At 33.6% G+C, this 18342-nt stretch overlaps 1 protein-coding gene across 1 annotated transcript in view; it reads right to left on the bottom strand.

Moving 5' to 3' along the window:
- Nucleotides 1–258: 258 nt before the first annotated feature.
- The window catches only part of LOC133188237 (semaphorin-2A-like), a 57378-nt gene continuing 39294 nt past the window's right edge, over nt 259–18342 (bottom strand). The window contains exons 11-16 of the mRNA XM_061323615.1: nt 11821–11974; nt 11483–11675; nt 11116–11228; nt 6800–6951; nt 4073–4155; nt 259–497 (exon numbers count right to left, since the gene is read on the bottom strand). Of these exons, the coding sequence (XP_061179599.1) occupies nt 259–497; nt 4073–4155; nt 6800–6951; nt 11116–11228; nt 11483–11675; nt 11821–11974 (934 nt within the window). The remainder of the gene's footprint in view (nt 498–4072; nt 4156–6799; nt 6952–11115; nt 11229–11482; nt 11676–11820; nt 11975–18342) is intronic.

Raw genomic sequence — 18342 nt, 5'->3', positions numbered from 1 at the left:
AATTTGATCAGTCAAGAGGACCCTACTAATGAACAATTACTTCGTGAAAGAATGAGATATTCTCTTTTATGGCTTAAATGATAAAGATCACGTAAAAAATTAAGTAATTTAACAAGTGCAATATTTCTCATGACCTTGACTTTTGAGAAAAGGGTCAGAATCAAGATCATGATATACCACCTATTTTTTTTTTAATTCAAACTCCTGGTGCCATCTAATGTATATGAATAAAATAGAGCTTTAAAAAATGTATGTGTTTTACTCACTTTTCACGTTTACTGTGTTTAACTTCTTGTTATCTATGAAAGCTTCATAGGTGCCTTCATCAGTTTCTTTGGCTCGAAACAAAATCAAATCCTGGTTACTGTTCATCATATTATTGTTATCCAGCACAACGTGGGCTCTTTGACCATTCGTAATCTTGTACCATGTTACCTTCTTGCCATCCAAGGTAAAGGGGTAATAATGTGGTAAGATTACTGATTGCCCAACGTCCACTGCAGAGAAAATAGGTTGTTATAATACTACACATCTTGCAGACAGTAAAGGTTAAAAACAGATCAAATTAAAATATCCTTTGTATTTCAAACATTAATACTTTCTTGAAATAAGAATATTTCATTTCATTTTAAAACATGTATATTTATTGATACATACATTTTCCAATAGCGAGCTCATGACTGACACAGCTCACCTTAATTTATTAAGTGCTTTTTATCAAATTTTGAAATAATATGACATTTGTACCACTTACTTTTGCCCAATGGTATGTGCAGAAAAGAGTTAGATCTAATAACAATTCCCCATGGAAAAGTGAACTGTCTATATAGGCAGTTATTAGGCAGTTCTTTAGCAGTTTTGCAAATTTTAAGCAGTTTTCAAACAGTTTCAGGCAGTTTGGCTTTTTCTGTTCTTTTGTGACTGCTAGTGCCTTTGGAGTAAAGTTTTCCTTAGCAGTTTTTAAGCAGTAATCAGTTTCCCTAGCAGTTATATCTTGGTCGCCTATGCTTGAAAAGAAGACAGTTTTCCTAAGCAGTTTTTAAGCAGTTTATAAGCAGTTTCCTTGTACAATTTGATTGGGTTCAAGAGAAATTTTAATGTTGGGCTCAATGATCAACAAATATAAACAACAGGAACCCAACAACAGACCGCCAAAATTTAATTTTTGGCTGCCATGTTGTATTGTTGGACAAAGGCTATAAAGCATCATTGAAGAGGGAGCCTGCTGGCCACAAAGCTTTAGATTCATTGAAATAATGATGTAGACATTTAACAATTGGTAAGTACAGTATATTTATCAATTTGTGGCCTTGAATAGAGAGACATAAATTATATTATTTATGTCTACATGTTTGAATCATATTATGGTGTTTCTCATAATTCCATTCCGATTACAGTTTTAGAAGAGGAGTGGGACTTCTTGCATACCCATATTTTTGTGATTCTTTCAAGAAAAAAATCAGTGGATGATCTATTAAACCTAGCAATTATAATTACCAAAACAGTGCCGATTGAAATATCATATACTTTTGTGGTACAAGGATCGGAAAAAACTGACAACTGAAATTGTTCAAAATTGAAACCAATTACAGCTTTTCGAAGATGTGCACCTTAATTATTACAATAGCAGTGCCATAGGACAGATCTACAGAAATGTGTATTGTCAATTAATGCACAAAAGTGAAAATACAGCTGTTGCTAAAATTCTTTGATGATTTAATTGTGATCCATATTATTCATGTTATTATTATCTCTTTTATTATTTTTTTAACTTTTTACTTATGTGTGTTTGGATGAAGTGAATATTTGCTGTACTTTTGACTTTTTCCTTCAGTATTGAATTTTGTTGAACATTATTTATATGCCCTGGGATATATGAGATTTCTTACAAGTCAGTGGGTATACTTCCATGGTTGTACTTGTGTATGTAAATAAGTTACATGTATTAATTATTAGTTACACTAATTATAATAACAGATGCATAAAACAGTGTTTGATACTTTTTTAAACATTCATCTTAGCAATCTCTAATTGTTTGAATTGCTATACAATTGTACAAAATACAATAAATTAAAATGTAACAAGCATTTCTGGTATAGGTAGATCTATTATAATTGCATATTATTTCAGGCTGGATAATAGGAAATGTCCTCCTGACTAATTAATATTTAAGTTTAAAAGGAAATAGATAAGCAGTATATAATAGTTTATTGGAAGTCCAGTAGCAGTTGTCAAAACTGCCTATGAACTGCTAAGAAACTGCCTATGAACTGCTAAGAAACTGCCTGTAAACTGCTTGCGAACTGGTTACGAACTGGTAAGGCTAAGAAAACTGCTTATAGATTACAAAAGGTTTGAAAGCAATTTGTTTATCCATTAGCAGTCAAGGGAAGGTTAAGTATCTACTCCAGAACTGCTAAAAAGTTCAAACTGTTAAGGCTAAGAAACTGCTAAATAACTGCCTTCCACTTTGCCATGGGTCTTTATTGCAAATTAATACTTGCCTATCCTTTCCTTTATATAACTAATGTACCCTTAATCATGAAAATATTATTTATGGCATATTACTATGTTTACCTTATTATCCAAATTCTGGCCTCACCCTTGTCTCTTTCATAAGCAAAATCTTTTGTACTTATTGCAGAGTATCTGCGAAATATTCACCCTTTCTGTACTTATTGCAGAGTATCAATGTGAAATACCCTTTCTGTACTTATTGCTGAGTAACAATGTGAAATACCCTTTCTGTACTTATTGCTGAGTATTAAAGTGAAATACTTACTCTTCATGTACTTATTGCAAAGAATTAATGTATTGCAGTATCTATGTGCAATGTACCCTTTTTGACGTACTTATTGCAGAGCATTAATGTGAAATACTTACCCTTTCTGTACGTATTGTAGAGTATCAATGTGAAATACTTACCCTTTCTGTACGCATTGTAGAGTATCAATGTGAAATACTTACCCTTTCTGTACTTATTGCAAAGTATCAATGTGAAATACTTACCCTTTCTGTACGTATTGTAGAGTATCAATGTGAAATACTTACCCTTTCTGTACTTATTGCAAAGTATCAATGTGAAATACTTACCCTTTCTGTATTTATTGTAGAGTATCAATGTGAAATACTTACCCTTTCTGTACGTATTGTAGAGTATCAATGTGAAATACTTACCCTTTCTGTACTTATTGTAGAGTATCAATGTGAAATACTTACCCTTTCTGTACTTATTGCAAAGTATCAATGTGAAATACTTACCCTTTCTGTATTTATTGTAGAGTATCAATGTGAAATACTACCCTATTTGTACGTATTATAGAGTATCAATGCGAAATACTTACCTTTTCTGTACGTATTGTAGAGTATCAATGTGAAATATTTACCCTATCTGTACGTATTGTAGAGTATCAATGTGAAATACTTACCCTATCTGTACGTATTGTAGAGTATCAATGTGAAATACTTACCCTTTCTGTACGTATTGTAGAGTATCAATGTGAAATACTTACCCTATCTGTACTTATTGCTGAGTATCAATGTGAAATACTTACCCTATCTGTACTTATTGCTGAGTATCAATGTGAAGTACTTACCCTTTCTGTACGTATTGTAGAGTATCAATGTGAAATACTCAACCGTTCTGTACGTATTGTAGAGTATCAATGTGAAATACTTACCCTATCTGTATGTATTGTAGAGTATCAATGTGAAATACTTACCTTTTCCGTACTTATTGTAAAGTATCAATGTGAAATACTTACCCTATCTGTACGTATTGTAGAGTATCAATGTGAAATATTTACCCTATCTGTACGTATTGTAGAGTATCAATGTGAAATACTTACCCTTTCTGTACTTATTGCTGAGTATCAATGTGAAATACTTACCCTTTCTGTACGTATTGTAGAGTATCAATGTGAAATACTCAACCGTTCTGTACGTATTGTAGAGTATCAATGTGAAATACTTACCCTTTCTGTACGTATTGTAAGGCATTAATGTATTGCAGTATCAATGTGCAATGTACCCTTTCTGTACTTATTACAGAGTATCAATGTGAAATACTCACCCATTCTGTCAATCGTATTGCTCACAGCGTTACTGTATTTCTCTTCAAGGTCTTCAATGTCCTCATGAGAGAGTCCAGGAACACTATAGGAAACAATTTTTAATTAACAATTATGCCAAAAAGTCATCAAATTTAAAATCTAGTGGCATATTTTTATATGCACATAATTTCATTAGTGTAATTGATGTCTTCCTCCTTTACCCTTGGCCATTATTCACTGACATTAAAACGTCTTTTGAATCCTGATCATAACATATGTAACGATACAGTTAACAGTACATAATGGATGAATTGTACTTTGGTACTATGATTTTCACAATTCATCATCCAGTGACTTCCAGTGAAGTGACTTGACTTTTGAGATAGGACCTTGAGTTCGATTCAAGACGCCTCAACTTTGAATCTGTTTCAGATAAGATGTCTAAGCCTGGATACAGTGTTACACCTTAACTTTTCTGTGTCCCTGACCACCTTTGAGATACAACCTCATTTTAATATCACATCATGATCATGGGCATCAAGAATTTCAAATCAAAATTCAAACAAGTCGTGTGTTAGAAAGTTACAGCCTGGACAAAATATCTCAGTGTCTGGTAACCACCTTGAACTTTAAAATGCATATATGTACCTAACATCATCACAAAGATTTGGATCATGGCAAACAGGATTTATCTTGAAACTTTGAATTTATTTTCAGAGGCATTTGTAGAATTATAGCTTTGACATAACTAAAGATGAATAGCCAGGGCAGGATTTCAACATATTGCATCTATCACTTATTTTGATGTTGTGACTTTAAGACTATTATACAGCCTAGGTCAAGGGCTAAACAATACCATGGTCAAGTTTTTATTTACTCTACCAGGGCTGTAGAAGTAAGAGTCTGACAGATAACATGGAAGATGTCTTCTGCCATTAGGTCAAGGGTGAAGACATCAGTACGAATGCTGTCTTTAGAGAGGATAATAGAAAACTTGTTATCTCAGATTTCCAAGCTTATCCACTGTATAGTAGTTAGTCAGCATTCCTTTTTACACAATAGCATATTTAATGACTGAATAATAAAAGCATTTCTCCACCCATGTATACAAGCTATAAACATGTTTTAGATGTGCAGTAATGGTGGTGTGTCTGACGCAGACACCGAGGACTGATCATGCATGTTTTTTCTCCATCACCCTTGAGTCTTGTATCTACAATCAATTGTTTTCATGGATATTATAAATAAATTGTTTTTCATTATATCTTCTACCTGTCAATTATAGCATTTTCAAATATAATTATTTTGAATTGGTCTAAATTACATTGGCCTTTCATGATGTGACCAATTATTCATAAGAAGGGGCAAATGTTGACTGAATAGACCCACTTAATAAGGTGATGGGAATGCACCAGGGTCAACCATAGGTTCTCCAATGGAGATCCAATTATTAATATGCCCAATAAATAAAGATAGTCATTGAGTCAAGCAATAATTAGGTCAAATAATGAATATGCCGATATGATTTAGGCATAAATTACTTTTTATGACAAATTCAAAGTAAAAAGTGAAGCATATATATATATATATATATATATATATATATATATATATATATATATATATATATATATATATATATATATATATATATATATATATTGAAAGGTTAATCATGTTTGAAAGAAAATGATGCGAGAGTTTATGCAAGTCATGCAATTTAAGGTTACAAGTTAAGGTTATTGTTTGCAAGTTGAATGTAGATATGGGCAGGTTTATGTAAGTTGAAAACACTTACAACTCTACATGAAAAATGACAAATGATGATGACATCTATCATTAAAGGATGTACCTATTATTATGCTCTTCTCCAATAAAAGCCAGTCCATTATAAGAACATGTATCATACACTAATAACATGCTTTTAAAGGAATCAGTCTTCTAAGTAGTAAAATATCAACAAAACAAAATCAAAACTTTTTTTAAAAACAAATAAAAAAAGAAATAATCACTGAAACACCCTTTAACAAAAAGATCTTCCAAAGCAGATGATATGGTAAGGTTCCCCTTGTTTCAGTTAATAATGGATTTGAAACAAAAATTGAATTTACTTGCTGGAGAAGTGAACATTTGTACCAGTTTTAATACATATATCAAACATCTACAAATGACCAAAGTCTCAGGATTTTTTTCTCTTTTTTATTGACACCTTATAGTCTTTTTTAAGATTTGTGTACTTTTTGTTTAGGTCCCTGTTTACCACATATAGTTGAAAACAGAGATTTTAAACAGGGGTGTAGGGTTTGCATGCAAAGCAAAACAGATATATGACTTTATAATGTCTAACACTATTTTTCAATCCATCCACATCGATTGTTTTATTTTAGCTGTTGTGACCTATTCTATTCTAACTCCACACAAGGGTAAATCATAATATTAATATTGTCTTTAAGAATCTGGAATTTGTGTGTGTAGGTTTTTAAAATCAAATAAATGTTGTTATGAAACTTCTGTTTATAATTGTTTCAATGAGATTGACAATTAAGTTTTATTGTTTTTTTTAAATCACATTTTGTGGTTATCAATGGTCTAGATCATTCCATATAATTTATGCAAAAAATCATTTTAATCACATTCCCTCTGGAATTCTCAAAAAAAATTCATCATAAAAAAGATTAACGTTTTAGAAAAAAGAAACTACATAGTTCTACAAATAGGAAATTATTCAAGCAGGCTAAAATCCTTACCATTTTTCCTTTTCAGAACAAGTTCCAGTGAAATTGCCTTTCCAGCAGCAGTATGGGTCACTAAGACAGGCATCGATTTTCTTGTACTTGTCACAAATGATGACTTTAAACTGTTTGACAGAGGAGTCTGTACTTACGTAGATCTCATCATTCTGTAAAACAAAACAGTACCTCAATTCTTATTATGTTAACAATGCTGTCAAAATCAACAGTACTGTACCTCAATTCTTAGTATGTTAACAATGCTGTCAAAGTCAACAGTCCCTCAATTCTTAGTATGTTAACAATGCTGGTAAAATCAACAGTACTTTAATTCTTAGTATGTTAACAATGCTGTCAAAGTCAACAGTCCCTCAATTCTTAGTATGTTAACAATGCTGTCAAAATCAACAGTCCCTCAATTCTTAGTATGTTAACAATGCTGTCAAAATCAACAGTACTTTAATTCTTAGTATGTTAACAATGCTGTCAAAGTCAACAGTCCCTCAATTCTTAGTATGTTAACAATGCTGTCAAAATCAACAGTACTTTAATTCTTAGTATGTTAACAATGCTGTCAAAATCAACAGTCCCTCAATTCTTAGTATGTTAACAATGCTGTCAAAATCAACAGTACTTTAATTCTTAGTATGTTAACAATGCTGTCAAAGTCAACAGTCCCTCAATTCGTAGTATGTTAACAATGCTGGTAAAATCAACAGTACCTCAATTCGTAGTATGTAAACAATGCTATCAAATTAAAAACCTTATTTTTTAATTTTGTAAAGAAGTGATGGATATTGTATGGAATTAAATCTAAAGTCTCACGGAACATATAAAGGGAAAGTCAAAGTCACAATGTGGTCATTGATTATCGAAGGTCTTGTAGAAATTAATAAGCTAAATATAAATCCCTGTCTGCTGCTGTTAATATATACATGTATAAAGACAGTATGCATTTTGAACCCCCCTCCCCCCCCCCCCACCCCCAATAAATAAATAAATAAAAAGGCCAACTTCAGGTTTAAATGAAGGACAGTAAGCTTTAAAACTTGATAATATGATAAATTGATCAAAGTCACAAAGTCAGCAACCCATTTTACAAAAGCTTTTCTATAGCAATAAAGGTGTAACGTATCGGTTCCCAAACGCTTACAGTTGTTGACTGGATTGTACAGCTGTTATGATGAATTAAGGCATGTCTCTCCTGACATGAGTTATATCAAAGATTTTTTGAGAAGTATATTTTAGATAACTACTCATATAGCATAACTAAAAATCGCAAAGAAAATTTGGGGGTCAGTGTGCGTCTTACTGAGCAAGGGTACAATTAACTTGACCTTTTTGCACTTAAATTCAAAGATATTTTACCTGAGATGCAATAATGGCAATACATATAATCTTATTTCATGTAAAATAGTTTGAATAATGTTTATTACTGAAACTAGAAATAAGTCCATAGGACAAGAATACCCAGCCCAGGGTTCATTAGTAATACAACATGAACATTTGTATAAGTGTATAATGTTTGATGAAAATATCCTGAATAGTTTCTTTAAAACTGAGTTTATTACACAATAAATAGTAAATTCAAAGGTAATTGGGAAGGTCAAGGTAAGAATTTTCACTAAATAATGTATCAATGCAAAAGTTTACAAAAAAATATCTGAAATATTTTCTTGAGCAAAAAAAAAAAATATCTGAAATATTTTCTTGAGCAAAAAAAAAAAAAAAAAATGGGAAAGTGAGGTCAAGGTCAAAGGAAAGGTTGAGGACATACATGTAGGTGTTGATAAAGTTGAATAGTTCTCCTCAGTACGTATCAGCATATGAAGTTTGGTAAAAATATCTAACCCTAACCCTTGTTTTGTTTCTGTAAAACTATGCTAAACAAAAGTAATATATGACGTCAAGGTCAAAGAAAAGGTCAAGGTAAAAATGTTGATGTAGTTGATTAGCTCTCACCAATATGTATCAGCATATTACGTTTGATTAAAATATCTTGAATAGTTTCTTTGAAACTGAGCTTAATAACATTTTAAGATGAGTGAGGTCAAGATCAAAGGAAAGGCCGAGGTAAAAAAAAAATGCAAATGCCGTTGAACAGCTCTGATCAATATGTATTAGCATATAAGATTCGATAAAAATATCTTAAGCTTCTTTGAAATTGAGATATCACTAATTTAAGAAAGTTAGGTCAGGTCAAAGAAAAGGTCAAGATCGAAAGGTGTTGATGCAGTTGAATAGCTTTTAATTTGTATCAACATAACCAAGTTTGATAATGATATCATGAATAGTTTCTTTGAAATTTAGTTCAACACAAATTTAAGAAAAGTAAAGTCAAAGTTAAAGGAAAAGCCAAAGTCAAAAAATATTGATGTACTTGAATAGCTATCATCAATATGTATCAGCTTATGAAGTTTGATAAAAATATCTTGAATAGTTTCTTCGAACCTGAGTTAAATGCAAATTGTGATGGAAGGACAGACAGAAGGATGGAAGGACAGAAGAATGAAGGAACAAAAGATGGACATGACAAACAATATATGCTCGGGCCATATTCATGGCGGGGCACTAAAATCCTGCAAAAATCATTGTGCGACGTTTTTGCAATAAAAACTAGAAATATGTCCATAGGACATGAATGCCCTGCCGAGGGTATATTAGTTATGCAACATTTTAACACAAATTGAGAAAAGTGAGGTCAAGGTCAAAGGAAAGGTCAAGGTCAAAAATGTTGATGCAGTTGAATAGCTTTCATCAGTATGTATCAGCATATGAAGTTTGATAACACTATCTTGAATGGTATCTTAAAAACTGAGCTAAAAACTTATTTAAGAAAAGTGAGGTCAAGGTCAAAGGAAAGGTCAAGGTAAAAATATTGATGCAGTTGAATAGCTCTCATCAGTATGTATCAGCATATGAAGTTTGTTAAAAATATCTTGAATGGTTTCATTAAAACTGAGCTAAACACTAATTTAAGAAAACTGAGGTCAAGGTCAAAAGAAGGGTCAAGGTCAAAAAATGTTGATGCAGTCGAATAGCTTACAACAGTATGTATCAACATATGAAGTTTGTTAAAAATATCTTGAATGGTTTCATTAAAACTGAGCTAAACACTAATTTAAGAAAAGTGAGGTCAAAGTCAAAAGTAGGGTCAAGGTCAAAAAATGTTGATGCCGTTGAATAGCTTACAACAGTATGTATCAAAATATGAAGTTTCATTACACTATCTTGAATGGTATCTTTAAAACTGAGCTAAACACTAATTTAAGAAAAGTGAGGTCAAGAAGGACAGAAGGATGGAAGGACGGAAGACGGACATGACAAACACTATATGCCCCGGCCATATCCATGGCCGGGCATAATAAAAATCATATTTGGGGTATTAAAAATCTAAAGAGACAATAAAATATTTTCTTGAATCAAGCTTTCTATGACTTAAGTGCTGTTCGGTTGGAAATATCGTGTAGTTAAAAATTATGAAAGCAAAAGTTGGGGCCAGTGATGTAAAATTTGAGGGTCAAAATATGCGGTTTTCAGACAATAAATAATGCAAATTTTATCTTGTCTTCTTCAATATATCTTCATTTCTTGGCAAATTCTGTTGAGTGAATGTTTAAAATTTGTTCTTAAAGTATTATTTGAAACCTATATTTAATATTCTTAGCATATAATAACGCAAAAAATTTTCTGAGTAAAATATGTAACGCTAAAATTCCAAGATATTAAATTTAACAAATGTGTAGATTTGAAGAAATTTCTATATATAATATATATTCTTCCACCACAAGAAATAGTCCCACATAAATATCTTGTTTCTGTATGATTTTGTGACCAGTTTTTAAATTGAATACTGTATAGTTTGCATTGCTAAATTCAAATGTGTTATAAAAATTGAATTGTAATAAAAAGTATTGAAGATAAAGGTTCTGACCAAACTTTTATCAAAAGCTGAGGAGTGACAAAAGTTAATCAGACATTTAAAGAAAATGTGTTCCCTGACATGACCTCAATACTGGATATGACATAGAGCTCCTTAACACCTGCATTTTATGTAGATATTTATATCTCCATGAAGTTTCATAAAGATTTAATGTACTGTAAGAATGTTATGAAACTGTGATAGTGCCTCTCAGACAAACAAACAGGCAGACAGACAGACAGACAGATGGATGGAAAAAGTGATCTCTAAGTGAGCCCCATATAGTCTTCTCTGATAATGATGAAATCTTTATGAAGGAAACAAGACAGATGCTGATATTCAGTCTTATATTCAGAATATTTCTCAATCCTAAGTCTCTCATCATACTATACTTAATTGTTGTATTCCTTACAAAGAACTTCATGTCCCAGATGACCTCTGATTTGGGTAATGGTGAGAACACTGTAGATATGGCCTGGTTTTTGCCATTATTCCATGAATGAATCTTGTACACTTCTCCTCTATCTGAAAGCAGAAGAAACACAAAAATCAGACCTCGTAAGAATTCAAGAGAACCACTTTCATTTAAAATAAATTTGCGTTTTACCTGCATTCTTATTATTTCTCTGTTCTGAACAGTTGAAGTTCAGGGAACATTGACAAGTAGTTCAAACACGAGAAAACAAAAACAATAAAAGTTACCGGTGCCTACACTAAAGATATGCGGTCGATTTTACATACTAACTATAAAACTCTTGCTTTTGCGACAGGAAACTTACTAGAGGCAGCATAGAGAATGAGGGAACCTCCCTGATGACTTCGTTTCTTGTCCAACTGAAGAACATGCATCTGGATACCATCCATTAAGACCAGGGGCTTGTTCCCCTGTTGTTGTACTGGGGCGTCCTTTAGGGGATACTCCATCATAAAATTCTCCTCAACGTCCGTCAGGCTCTTTGAATTGTTGATACACTGTAAACAAATGTAAATAATGATTACTTTGCAATTTTAATTGTTACGCAAATTGATATGGAAGGAAAAAGAAGAAGTATGTTGCCTTAGAAGCATACAGTGAAACATTAATTTTTCATTATGCCTAATTTGAATTAATACTAACTTTTCCTGGCTCACTTTTATCGGGGATTTTATTTGCAGGGAGGGGGGTCCAGATAGAGGTAGGAGTCTCCCTATACTTGTAAACCCGGTCAGCAAACCTGTCCTTGACCGAATCCACTGTAAATCCACAGATGGCAGAAACAGACAACCCATTACTGAAACAATACAGATATTGTGACGATTAGCTGTAGTCTCCCAAAAAGAACTTGTCACTATATGTTCAATTTCAATTTTTATCAAAGAATTCAACAAATTACATCTAACTCACTAATACTTCTTCACTAAAACTAAAACTCTTAGACACACATCAAAAATCATTTCTTTCCCCCCAAACATTTCTTAATATAACCAATAAAAATGAAATAAAAACATCAAAAGAAAAATGGTTGACATGAAATGTCATCATGAATGGCTTCATGAAATATGCCTACGTGCAAGGCTGTGTGATTTACACACCAATAATTCACACAAAACTTAGAAACATTCCTTAAATGTCATTTCCCTATTATTTGACTATTATATAGGTGATACATCTAATTATGGAATAACGAAATTGAAAACATTGAAATATGTATTCCGACTTTGAAATTGTTATTGATTAAAAACTTGGAATTAACATGTATTTCTGAATCATGACCATGATGATGATCATGTTTTACAATTAACTGACAAATCTTCTTGGTACATCTTCACAAGGTTTTGACAATCTGGCGTTAAATCGTCAAAATCTACCCATGAATTGTACTTGCTACTGTAGATTTCTTATTTTATGCGAGTTCTTACTATCGCGAAATGGCTCTAAGACGTCATATGGCGAGAAGAAAAGTTCGCCAGTGAAAGGTTAGCTGCAGCTGACCTACGACTTAGGCCCTACGACCTTTTCCTTTAAGGATACAAAAAAGGCCTTTTTCGAGATTTTCAACAATTTCGGGATTTTTGGCTAAGAAAAAGAAGACCTGGAAGCTAAAGGAACGGAAGTTTACAAAATCGCAAGGGCAGATAATCGATGTATAGGGAAAACTCCGAGGGTAATCGAAAGCAAATGGTAACACCCAAGAAATTCCAGCTTCGCGGTAAAAATGTTCACTGACAAGAAAAGGCAGTGAAAATAATAACTGTCGAAAGTTTGGTTTTCACAGGCTAAGGCGGCGACGGGACGAGTCATTTCATTTAATGTATATTACATAATATGCATAATATACAGGATATTAGTTATACAAGCGCACTATATGTTATACCACGATTATCGCCCTTGCGGCGTTACCATGCAACCATGTAAACTTCCGTTCCTTCCAGGTCGATTTGGAGAGATGAGCCTCTAAATTGAAGAAATTGTATCCGTTTTCTGTTGATTGAACGCGTGTTGACGACTGACACATCAACATTTAGGAAATTCATCACTGTAGGGGATAGAACCATGACAACAAAATAAATTAATGCTTTAGAGTCCAGAAATAGGTGCTGAAGTGGGTGGTGGGAGTAATTTTTTCCAAGAAGACAGCTTTCGTTTCCTTGTAGAGTTTATGTATATAGGTATGGTACGTTTTTTTAAACATGGTATGTCTTGTCTGAAAGTGTCAGAATCCTTATTGTAATAACTCTTTAAGTGTATTTAAAGTAGATTCAAAATTTTATTAATTTATTTTACATTTAGCAATCAGGAGGACAAGCCCCTATGTTCTTGTTCATAGAAATCATTGCCTCGATCGGATACCCCTAGTATCCGGATTCTCCACCAATTGTGACGATTAAATTTAGTCTCCAAAAAAGAACTCGTCACTACATGTTCAATTTCAATTTTTTTTCGTAGAATTCAAAAAATTAGTCTAACTCACTAATACTTCTTCACTAAATCTTAAATTCTTAGACACACATCAAAAATCATCTCTTTCCCCAAATCCCCTCCCACATTTCTTAATATAACCAATGAAAATGAAATAAAAACATCAAAAGAAAAATGATTGACATTAACTTAGGAAGAATTCATATGACAGGAAATGCTTAACTTTTTATCTCTACGCTGAATGTATAACATAAAATACTGTCATTGAACCCGTGGGACAGGACGAGGAGAGATGTCTAATTTGAAGAAATATAACAAAGATGCTGAAACATCAAAGTAAACGTAAAATACATAAATTCACTCCTTGACAATATCAAGCTGAACCTCAAATCATTGAAAATCTTTACATCTTCCATAATCGCACTTTGAAATTTTTTTTGTGTGTTTATTTTATGCTAAATACACCATAAGAAAGCTTTTGTATAAATATCCCCCTGCATATATATGACACCAAATTAAGTTAAGGAAGGGAATAAATGTACGGCTTATTGACCCTGGCAGGACTTTCATCTACAAGTCCAAGGTGATCAATGACACCAAATTAAGTAACAGGAAAGGAATAAATGTACGGCTGGACCCCGGGACCCCTGAATTACTAGTGAAGAATCAGGTGCTCTATCAACTGAGTTACCCAAGCTGATATCCACGGCCCAAACCATATACTAATCATGCTGGCATGGAGCTAGTATAAACCCGAGGTTTCCACAGGAATAAACGAAAAAAACCCACACACAATGATATGTGATGATACATATTCAATGACATGATTGATGGAACATTGATGGTAAGAAATGAAATATAAAAAATACGAAATACAAAAATATTAACACTGACAAAAATGAGAGAAATATTGTGCAAAACGACAAAGCGACATTAAATACACATGGCAACACAAAAATAAATGAAAGTGACCATAATTAGTTACTGACATGATGGTGAGACGGAAAAAATGACCATAATTAAATGGACATGGCATAAAAATGAAATGAAAACGTGAAAAAATGACGGATGACAACAAGATAATAAAAAATCTGACAAAAACGGAATGAAATTTTTTGGAATGGGGCACTTCACTCCCCACCTGATATCTTTAAAGAAAAATGATATCACTCTTATAACTATATCTCACAAGTTTACTGTTCAAATAGAAGTCCTAAACCTAATTCCAAGTTAGAAATTGAGAACAGGGTGTACTATTCCACCTCTAGTTCTTCTTTTGACAATTTTCCATAAACACATCGACGCTAACAAAGGTGAAAGGCGGAGTAGGAGTCAAACGATCATATGGGAGGTTAGTTATCTTTTGCTCTAAAGGTTTAGCACGTAGTTTTCTGCAGGTTAGACAATGATAAATAATTTTTGAAATCAATTTCTTTTCTCCAATGATCCAGTAACCTGCTGATCTCAAGGCTCCTTCTGTAATGTATCTCCCTTGGTGATGTACATCCTGATGATAATGGAGAGCTAGAAGACGAGAAACATGCTGATCTTTTGGCAACAAAATTGGAAATTTCTCATGATTTAAAATCTTTGAATGACGGAGTCTTCCTCCTATACAAATGAGTCCATCTTCACCCATAAATTGATCCAAGTGGTATAGTGGACTATTACGAGAGACGTTTCCATGCTTTAAGGACTTTATCTCCTCACAAAAATGCTCTCTTTGTACGAAATGACGAACGGCCAATTTCGCAGTCTGCATATTTTCTGAAAGTTCTAAAACATCACATTGGTGCCAACCATGACAGTTCTCTCTAAGGTGTTTGAATGAGCGTAAAATATGAATAAGGTAAGATACCGCTCTCAGCAGAGAAACTTTGTAAAGCCATCAGACAAATTAAACGATCTGTGTCGACAGATACACTGGTTATCATTAAAGAAACTTCAACTTTCAGTTCTTTATTTGTGTCTGGATCCACTAACGGATAGGATAGTTCTCTCCTGAACCAGCATGTGCCTGGGTTGAGGGTCCAAGTAACCATGAAGAGAATTCAAGATCTGCAGCTGCAATAACACGTGTAGCACAATCACCTGGGTTGAATTTTGATGCAATATACATCCACTGATGAGGGTTTGTGCTCTGATGAATACGTTCCGCACGAATGGAGACGCACATGAAAAATCTCCCAGTGTGATTGTTTATATAACCAAGCACCACTTTACTATCTGTATGAAACCACACATTGTTAAATTGGGTTTTCAAAGCACTGATGATAGTGTCATGAAGTTCAACAGATAGAACAGCTGCACATAATTCTAGACGTGGCATAGAATGACCGTGAGACGATGCCACTTTTGCCTTCCCATGACGAATCTTATGGTTATTTATTGTTGGGTGAGGTAGACTGAATGTATGCAACACAATACAAAATAAGGTCTTTTTTGTAGATCCGAAAAATGAGGAACTCCCGTAAGTGTAGCATCGTGAAATGTCAATTTTCTGGAGATGACGTAATAAGCCTGTCCATGCAATCCATTGTGATTCAAGTTCAGGAGAAATACAATCAGCCCAGTCAACTTTTTCTCGCATTACTTTATGCAAAAAGAATTTTACTGCTATAATGGCTTGAGCTAGAAAGCTGAGAGGGTCATTTAAACTATTGATGACTGAGAGAACTTCTCTTCTGGTAATTGGTACGAAAACGCAATAGAACATCTAGGAGACTGTTATTGAAATCTGGTCCATGCAATAGTACACTCTTCAAAGATACACCTTGAGAGCATGTCGACGAGTAAAATACAACACGATTTTTCCCAGGTTTGCGTGGATTGTAGACACCAAATAATGGAAGATGCCACGATTCCTCATTGCCGCCGTAGAGGAGGTGTGACTTCAGCATGTCCTTGGTCAAGCATGTTCCCAACAAACGAAATCGTGTGCCGATGCTTCTCATCATCCTTCATAAGACTACCGTGCAGATTCACTGCACGGCGAAGAGTGTAAGCACGATTGTTGGGCAAGACTGTTCGATCATAACGGAACGGAATAATGCTTGCCAATTACCAGAGTCTGCCTTGCTGAAACTACTGTCCATAATATGGAGGAATTCCTTGTCCTCGACTGACATTCCAACTTTGCTGTCGTTGCTCCTTTTCATACACACGTTTGCACCAAGTTCTCCCTTACTGACATGGATTTAAATGCCATTCTCACAAAAAGGAAACATCGTAGGACTTCCATTTGGTAATACATGGAGATGAGTTTTCTGCACGGTGATGTTTGGTTTGTAAACTTTGTTTAAACATGATTTTCCTATAATTACCCATCCTAATCTAATTATAAGTTTTTGGGCAAAAGGAACATTTTCAGATTTGTCACTCAACCTTTGGTCAAGAGCATGATTTGCTACATTTAAGTCCTGTTCAATTAGAAGAAGGGTCTTCATATCATGAAGAGGAGGTATATAGGGTCCAATGTCTCTGAGATGCTGAAATGACACGCAACTTCAGGTGTCGCTATCACGTACTTTATTACCGGTATGTTGTCACATTTAATCAAAGGTGGTAAGTTCAACTTTTGTATACTGTTGTACGATTCCACTATACAATTTTCTGCAATCTTGCCAGAAGATCCTGATGAACCAACACATGTTGTGATTTTTTGATTGTATGTTGCTTTATGCCCCGTTCGAGAATTTTTCTCTCATATACAGGCTTCACCATATACCGGTGAAGGGCTTCAAATTTAGACCTTTACTTGGCACTTAGGGATATTGAGCAGTGAAGGATCTTTATCGTACCAACGCCTACCGTGACACGGGGGGTAATTCGGTTTTTAAGGTCTCATCCGAAGAATCCCTCAACTTTCACTTCAAAGTGCCGAGTGCTTGGCGAAGGAACAGTTGCTACTTATTTTTTATCGACTTAGGTCAGTCGCGGCTGTGATTCGAACACACGATCTGCTGATCACGGAGCGAGCGCTCTACCGACTGAGCTACCATGACGGTTAACATCCAAAACAATTGTTATTTTCTCTAGTTAACTATATTGATAACTTTGACACTATGAAAACTATAGTTAACTATAGTGATAACTTTGACACTTTGATTCACTATAGTGATAACTTTGAAAACTTTGATTTACTATAGTGATAACTATGACACTATAGTGATAACTTTGAAAACTTTAATTTACTATAGTGGTCACAATGGCACTATAGTGATCACTTTGAAAACTTTGATTTACTATAGTGATAATTATAGTTATAGTTTACTATAGTATTTTGTTAAAATTGGAACGAGCCACTTAATAAGCATGTCAAGTTCATCTGTTGCGTTCATTTTAAGTTCCTTCACAAGTCTTTTAAAATTAACTTTCCATGATTCATAAGTTTCTGGCTTTTTACTGAACTGAGTGAGTTTTGAAATGGATAGTTCCTTTTTCAATAAGAATTGACCTAATTCTGCTACAGTTCAATTTTCACGAGGATGCAAAGTAAAAACCAAAGGAGTTGACTGCTGTAAATCAACACAGGATTCAGGCTTATCATAATCAGAACTCAGGTTCAATGTATCATCCTGTATAACATTCTTTGTATTTGTTGTAGATGGGTGTGGTGTTCTCACAGAAGGTTGTTCAACATCAGTAAACTTTTAAAGGTGGTTGAATGCGAGTTTCTTCTTTACATTGAATTATTGAACTGTATTATATTTTAACAAAATCTGAAATCAGTTTTTCCTG

This window comes from Saccostrea echinata, unplaced genomic scaffold (assembly GCF_033153115.1).
Source record: "Saccostrea echinata isolate AGI-Se365-2 ecotype Australia unplaced genomic scaffold, CSIRO_AGI_Sech_v1 ptg000016l, whole genome shotgun sequence".
Taxonomy (NCBI): domain Eukaryota; kingdom Metazoa; phylum Mollusca; class Bivalvia; order Ostreida; family Ostreidae; genus Saccostrea; species Saccostrea echinata.
Note: the sequence above shows the minus strand (reverse complement) of the source record. Positions and strands in the feature narration are given on the sequence as shown.